At 35.0% G+C, this 8,539-nt stretch overlaps 1 protein-coding gene across 2 annotated transcripts in view; it reads right to left on the bottom strand.

The window, feature by feature from the left end:
• The window catches only part of LOC130092370 (NACHT, LRR and PYD domains-containing protein 12-like), a 29,021-nt gene extending 27,386 nt beyond the window's left edge, over nt 1-1,635 (bottom strand). For both annotated transcript variants that reach the window (XM_056260213.1, XM_056260212.1), the window contains exons 1-3: nt 1,550-1,635; nt 1,033-1,137; nt 495-599 (exon numbers count right to left, since the gene is read on the bottom strand). In XM_056260213.1, the coding sequence (XP_056116188.1) occupies nt 495-599; nt 1,033-1,137; nt 1,550-1,599 (260 nt within the window). In that variant the 5' untranslated portion in view covers nt 1,600-1,635. The remainder of the gene's footprint in view (nt 1-494; nt 600-1,032; nt 1,138-1,549) is intronic.
• Nucleotides 1,636-8,539: the final 6,904 nt, after the last annotated feature.

Here is an 8,539-nt window from a genome sequence, read left to right on the forward strand (position 1 = left end):
CAAAATGATCTTACCGGGGCTGTTGCCGCTCTCTCTAATTGCTGTCTTTGATTTTGAAATTAAGCTGATGATCAATGCAAATGCAACTCGAACTGTTGCTTTCAGTGACGTGAACTCCGTTAAATCTGCATATAGCGCGGGGTTTGAAGATCGGATTTATATCCGTTTTGCGAAAACACATTTATGTGACCAGGTGTAAATGGAATCGTTTTGATAAATCAGATAGCTATCCGATCTGAGAAAACGCATGACGTGGCCAGGTGTAAACGGCCCCAATATGAGCTGTCTGTCAGCAACTGTATAATTTTCTGCTAATAAATGGCAAATTGTGGCATGTTGCAAAGCAGTCCCATCTCTTGTGTTTTTATGAATGACGTCAGCGACTAGTAGACTCGACTTTGATGTCATAACAGTCGACTTCAAAAAATCTAAAGTCGTTCAACCCCTACTATCTATCTATCTATCTATTTATCCATCCATCCATCATGTTGTACCTCAGATCAGTTGATGTGTGTCCTCCTTTAAATGTCACTGGCTCCATCATAGACGCTTCACTCTTCATGGACACACAGCTGGACTCCGGTGAGATTGATTTCTCTCTGTGGAATTAACATTAATAGAGCAGAGACATTAGAATAGAGATCAGATCTATCTATCTATCTATCTATCTATCTATCTAGTATCTATCTATCTATCTATCTATCTATCTATCTAGTATCTATCTATCTATCTATCCTTTATCTATCTATCTATCTTTTATCTATCTATCCTTTATCTATCTATCTATCTTTTATCTATCTATCCTGTATCTATCTATCTGTCTTTTATCTATCTATCCTTTATCTATCTATCTTTTATCTATCTATCTATCTATCTATCTTGTATCTATCTTGTATCTATCCTGTATCTATCTATCCTGTATCTATCTATCTATCTATCTATCTATCTATCTATCTATCTATCTATCTATCCATCCATCTATCTATCCATCCATCCATCCATCCATCCATCCATCCATCCATCATGTTGTACCTGAGATCAGTTGATGTGTGTCCTCCTTTAAATGTCATTGGCTCTATTATAGACGCTTCACTCTTCATGGACACACAGCTGGACTCCGGTGAGATTGATTCATCTCTGTGGAATTAACATTAATAGAGCAGAGACATTAGAATAGAGATAACAGAATAGAGACAAGAATATACGTATATGATAGATGTTACATAAGGAGAAACCTCAGAAAGAGAATATCTATCTATCCTTTATCTATCTATCTATCTATTTATGTGTCTATCCTTTATCTATCCATCTATCCATAAAAGAATAGAGACAATAATTCTATAGTCGTTTTAACATGTATATAAACCTTTCACAGATAGTATTGTCTAAGAGAAGCTTTAGAAATGTTGAAGAGTGTTGCTGACATTGCACAAGGATAAATGTTACTCCGTGTACAGAGACCCTCAGAACCCTTAACAACCCTGGCAGACACCCATACATCCTGATATGTGATATACATAACATTAAGATCAAATTAACATTGAAGTACCTGCATCCCTGAGAAAAATCTCCATCTCTGAATGTGTGTGTGTCGTCCATGATTCATTCAGTCTTCATGGAGCTGCTCGGCAACACTGATGAGTCAGAGTTTAAATTTAATTTGCAATTTAGTTGAAGTTTATACTGCAACTTACTTTTTCAAAATCGTTTAGAAATAAAAACATTTTCCCTATTAATTTGCACTCTATGTTTGAATAACATAATTTATTAAAATTAATTGAATACATTTGAAATGGATTTCAGTTTTTTTTGTAAATACATATTTTCATAAAATCCCCCATGTAAATTTGATGAACAAAATAAATGCATGTCAATGTTTTATCATTACAGCCCACCAACCTGATGTTACACTGGTAGTTGTCAAATATCTGAGAACAGGCGCGCTCAACTTCCAAGCTGTTTATGGGTGCGAGTTATAAAAAGGTTATCAAATAAAGATGAAAACCGCACTCTCTAGTCACATCTCATATATTTATTATACCATGTCCACACAGACGCGTTTCAGCCTAAGCCATCATCAGTGTGTGGTGTGAAACACCAAAGGGATTGCTTTTAAGCATCACAGGTAAACCCCATTAACATCATCAAACCATCAGGTTATCAACATTGTAGAAACACACAAGGAATAACACAACAAAACAGGCCATAGATAATGCTCACATCATGTAACTCTGATGATTTCACTAGAAACAATGTAAAGCCAATTCTTCATTTAAACCATTGGGATAGGCCTATACTGTTTGTAGCGTATAAATCCAAAACGCCTCTCGTTGAAGGAGATAGCGCTCCCTATCTCCACCCCGTTCAGGAGATTTAACTAACTTGATGCCTTGAAATTTCAAAGTACAAATATCATGCCCAAATTCATTAAAATGTCTAGCCACAGGTGACTTAATGTCGTGATTACGTATGTTACTTTGTGTAATCTTATTCTTAACTCTCTTTTTGTTTTACCAACATAACAAAGACCACATGCCCATTTAATGGACTTACTTAAATTTGATATATTTGGAACATCAACGAACACCACTAACCACTCGGTGAGCGTCACAGGTTTGAAAACGAACGTTAAGGGTTGTTTTAAGGACATGTTTGTGCATGCCGGTAGACAGACACTCTGAAGCGGTCAAAGGCGATTCTAAAAGAGTCAAAGAGTCGAGACAGGACCCATCGTCAAAATATCAGTGTCCACCACTCTAGTTCTTCCAAAACCAAGGGCGTAACTTTGGGTCTAACATCGGGGGGGTTAAACTCACGTCAAATTTATTAATTTATTGAATATTTTTTTTGTGTAAAAGGTAACATGCTAATTTGTAGTTCCTGTATTAGAAATACATTGTGATACGTTTACTGATTTAGGCTACTTAACGTAAATGCAGCTGTTCCCTTGACTATTTATGCTATAATGACACAGTAGCCTAGTGTTTAAACACTAGCCAGCAGTGGCGAAATCCCATATCAACCTCAACCACTTCAACAATACAAGGAGAAACAAGAAACTGCACTTTAACTGCTTTAAAATTAACAATATACAATTGCATGACTTATTCTTGAATTGACCAAAGGGTGTAAAGGGAGAAAGTTACATTAAAAATATACCTTTTAAAAATGTATGTTAAATCCACTATTGTTTTATACTGAATTGTTCTATAGTCTATGCAGTAGCCTTTTTAATGTAATTACATCAGATTTTATTTTAAATTACAGAAGAATTAATAGTAATCCCTTTAATTAAATTACAATATTTAGATTACTTGGTAATTAATTACACCCAACACTGTATAACAGTAATTCCTCTTTTTGTCTGGCGCTGTTGCCATGGTGACTCATAATATCTAATAAAGGCTTTTTATAGTTGTGGTGCACGCACTTAATTTTTTTTTTTTTTTTTTTAGACACATAATGGTCCATATTAACTCAGCTTAACTCAGAGTCAGTCAACTCAGAGCTACAACATCATTTTCCTCTAAACGATCTTTCCTTCGCACTGGACAAAATATATTGATCTCTATGCGCAGGCTTCTTAAAAGGGACCATCTGCAAAGTGCTAACCCGAAGGAAAGCTCGTTTTGAGGAAGATTTAAATATTAAAACAATGTTATTTGTTTAGTAAAAATATTCATCTCACGAGCTATTGAACACGGAACTCCGCGAATATGCAAATATAAAACCAACTTTAGCTAAGTCTTCATCAGCCAGCCATTATTCTCCAAACAAATGGCTTCGGGCTATATGGTCAACATCATAGCCGCTGCCTATCATCATAATCACAGTAGTAGATAGCCTACTGTACGTTCATCATAAACATGTCGACTTGTTATTTCCTTAGCATCATTAGCAGGATTAGTTTTCCTCAAACAGAAACACAACTATCGGTTTAATCACACAAAAACACACAGACTGGATTTATATTTAAAAACATGAAAACTTACATAGTGAAACTTCCACATGAGTCTTTTGATCAGGCGTCAAAACTTCATAAATTACTGCATTTATCGAGTGGTGAGACCGAGAGGATAAAGACAAAACTGAAAGTAAATCGAAACCTCGAAAGTCATCATGTGACTTCCTGAATCCTGAATCCTGAATCTGGATTGGAGCCTCGTGTCACGTGACTGATCCTGTCCTCTCCACTAGGGGGCGGAGATCTCTTCTTTTAATAACAACAGGGGAATAAAACATTATACAAAACACTTGAATCCATAACAAAAACAGCTCCCATAAACCAGTTCACCTTTCAAGTTTTATTTTAATTAACCTGTTAACCTGCAACCCCATTTTTGAAAAATCCCCAGATATGGCATTCCCAAACTGAAACAGATACAGTTCATGAACCCTTTGTACTAAAAGCACAAGTAAGATCTCATTTGAAAGCTGACACCTGGAAGTTTATTGTAAATGTAGAATTAATTATTGTCATAATGAAAAAAAATAGTTATAAATAGCTTCAAAGTTTTGTAAAGTTATTATACATTTATTTTTATGAAACCTATTCATGAAAATAAAATTGAAGTTGGCATTGTAGCAATCTAGAAATGCACTGCAGCTAAAGCCACATGTCTGGCCATGTTATATTTAAAATCTGAAGATGATAAGTCTAAAACTCTGTATTTAGTTCAATGTTTTTCAAGATCATGTCATATGACTTTATTTTGATTAGACTGGGGTTTATTGTCATCTTATAAGCATCTATTCAGTCTATTGCCTCTATTGTTTTGTGATGCAAAAACAAGCCCCATTCAGTCTCAGTCTCCCCTGCACATATTCACACCTCTCCACCCTGATTATTGCTCTAAATATGCTTTTCTTTTGTCTGCATTATAATCACTAACGACTAGCAATTCACAATGTTTCAATCCCTCATTTCTTTTATAAAAGTTCTCACTTCACAGTGAAACTGTATCAAATGCCCTTTTTGAAAAACGAAACATTTCAGTAAGCATTCTTATTTAGAAAAAAAAAATCATAAAAATTACACCGAAGTTAGGTAGCAGGTGCTCAGTACTAGCTAGCATGTTAGCTTAGCACACCATCAATACACGACAATTTATGAGAATAAAACTATGTTTGTGCTCTAAACTTACTTTATAGCGCAAGTCGAGTGTTTTAAATAACTTTCTGTAATCTGATTTGGCTTCAGATAAAAAAATCAGATAGAAAATATATTATTTTATTGTATTCTGCACAATTTGAAAGTCTATCTCGATTAGCATTACATTATACATATAATCTATTATTATGAAAATACCTGACATGACTCGAAGAACACAGGTAAATCAAATATCATTGCAATCATGTTTATTGTCTTCAAAACATCTTTATCTGCACTTTACAGCGATCTCGGATAGCTTTGTTTATGTATCAGGACTTCCTGAATGTCACATGATTATGGCTCTTCTTCATGTGATCCATATATGGACTTTACTGTGCAACAGCGCCCCAGACTTCCGTATGAATGGATAACTCAGTACATCAGAGAATACAGCGCTCAAAATGATTACATCGACGCATTTGGGTATAAATTCAATAAATATTATTCCTGTCTATAGAAATCTGATGTAAACCTATGATAATCTATCAATATTTCTCCAAATCTGCACATGTTTGAGCTAAAAGCCCTGAGGGACGTTGTTTTGTGAATCGCTGTCATGACGATCGCACGGGAGTTTTTTTCTGAATGAGACCGGCTGACGCTCATAATTCATATTAAAGTCCCACTCCGATCATATTTTGAGCTATTTTTAAACATTCCCAGTGGTCTTTAAATTATGATTATGCCATTTTTAGCTAAAATCACAAAACCTGTGCTGTTTTCTGGGACCTTGCTTCAGCAGAGCGGCAGTAGCTCATTAGCAATTCGCCTCTGCGTTGTGGGCGGAGCCGTTGGCACGGAGACGACCCTCCCCCTGCCCGTTGCTGAGAGCTCTGTCTCTCCCGCTAGCTTACATCCCCAATACCGGTGGGGCAACAGTATTATATACACGTTAATTATTATTATCCGAAGTTAATCAAAGTTATCACCGATCACCGATCATTATTTCACTCCAAGACGTCGCGTGTGGAGACGCCCAGTGGAGTTACTACGTCACAACTCCAGTCTATTTTAGCCTGCATTTTAGCGTCTGCTACTGATTCACAGCCATTTGAATCTAGAAATACTCAGAAATACAACTTTGAGCTTATTTTTCTCAAGGTATGTCCTCTAACATCAGAAAAATGCCACAAGAACATATTAACACCTAGAAAAACATTATTTTCATCGGAGTGGGTCTTTAAAGGTAACGACTCATTTTTTAATTTCATAACTCCTGACACAAATTAAGACATAACTGTCACTATAAGTTTCTCAGAATACAATAGTGGTCAAATACTGAAACTTGAGTCTTATATCGTTTTAATGATGTATAGTTTGTCAAGTTAATAACATTAAATATGATAGTAACTTTGAACTATTTTAAAAAAAAACGCTTCAGAGCGCCCACGCACTGGTGACGGTTAACAGGTTAAACATTTTTATAATAAAAACTACATTTTTGAGTTAATAATATATAATTGGTCCAGTTAAACAAGCTCTTTATTAAACAAGCCTTACAATTTAATAAAATAAACTTCATATTAATGTTAGTAAAAAAATTGTTAAATGTATTTAAAAGATTTCACTTTCAATAAAACATTTGTAATCGGTATTTTATGCATGTTTTGACTGAGTTTTTGCTGCATTTACACAGTTTTGTTCTCAGTTTCTCCTTAATCAAAAGTATCCCACAAAGATGAGCATTTCAAGAAAAAAATAAAAAATATTTGGGCATTATTTATAGTCCTATGATTGGTCATTATTTTGTTCTACTGGTCATTCTTTTGAAGCAGATTGATCTGTCAAAAATGTACATAATACAGCATGATGTGCAGTGACTGACATGATTTAGTAAATTATTATTTAATAATTTGCATATGAATTCAACAATTAACTTTAATACTGTGTATTTTATTTTGACACCTTAAACGAAAGTGTAACCAAGTTTTCTTTATTATAAATCTGTTTACTATAAATACTTTATTAGGTGTGTATGTTGGCCTAATTTATGCAGTAACTTTATGTAAATGTGGCAACAATAAATACATAAACACACTTTTGCAGGAACATATGACATGAGACTACGTTGAGTTTTACAACTTACTGCGCATAATAACTTGATAAACTGGAAGGAATTGCATTTTTCCTGTACACCAGCTTACCACAGACCTTATTTTACTCATAAATTGAAAAACATAAAAACGTTTTATATTCTTTATTTGTTGACAAATCACACAACAATTAAATACAATTTCAAAAACAGTTTCACTGCTCGGCCAGCAGGAGTCGCCAGCGAGTGGAGATTCGAAACACTGAATCATTTTGCGAACCAATTGGTTCAATTGATTCGAAGCTTTGAAAAGCTTCTTTTCTCACATCACTACAAGCTGGTATGGACCATGATGTCTACTTTTTTTAAAAGTTAGCCTATATAAATTGAATATTACAGATATTGAAAGAATAAATTATAACACATAGGCTATCTTTTAACTCTTTTCCGCAGAATATCTATAAAATCAAAGCGTATTTCTTTAGTAACTTCCTCTGCTATTTTATCTGCTGTTGTATGATCATATCCCCAAAAATACCACCATACGCCCCATCATATTTATTCTGTATAGTGTTTCTCATCTGTATTATAATATCTGCTGTTTGAATCTCTGCACTGTAAACTGGTTAAAGATGAGCTTGAGTCTGAACAGAAGATTGTTCTCAGTGGTCTTGAATCCTCTGTCCACGGTAATGCTAACAATAATACAAGTATTTCTCCTGTATATACTGACAATCAGTGGTGTAGTGCAGGGTATACGCAGGTATACGGCGTATACCCACTTCTTTTTCAGTCGGCATTGCGTATACCCACTCTAAATCCCCTCTGATGCGCATCATTTAGTTGCTAATCCAATCTCGTGAATAAAAAACACCCAGTCAGGGTCATATCATTGAGATCCCCGAGGTCCTGACCTCAGTCGTTTTTTTTAGTGTAGCCTATATAATGAAAGTTGTGCAATAATTCCCTAATATTAACTCTAATTTGGTGCTGCAATGATTCTCGAGACGATTCTCGTCTGAGCTGCTTCAACACTCAAACACCCGCTCGTCAATGTCAAAATGTCTGAGACCAATCAAAGCAAGCAGGATTTTTGTTCACAGAAGCGCGAGCCGAGCGCGAATCCCAACGCGACGCTTCACTTCAGTTAACGATCATACAGTGCGAGATAAGATGCAAGTAGCTAAAATATACGGCTCTTTTTCGATAGAAGTTTTAAATGACCGACAGAAATAAGTTTGATCAAAGATAGTGGAAATGATAAGCTCAATTTAACAACACAAGCACCCTATTAAATATATTGCCATTATTATTGTATAAATATTTGTATAACGTTACCTCGAATGTGTTCGACT

Source organism: Rhinichthys klamathensis, unplaced genomic scaffold (assembly GCF_029890125.1).
Source record: "Rhinichthys klamathensis goyatoka isolate OS25496 unplaced genomic scaffold, OSU_Roscu_1.1 h1tg000176l_1, whole genome shotgun sequence".
Classification (NCBI taxonomy): domain Eukaryota; kingdom Metazoa; phylum Chordata; class Actinopteri; order Cypriniformes; family Leuciscidae; genus Rhinichthys; species Rhinichthys klamathensis.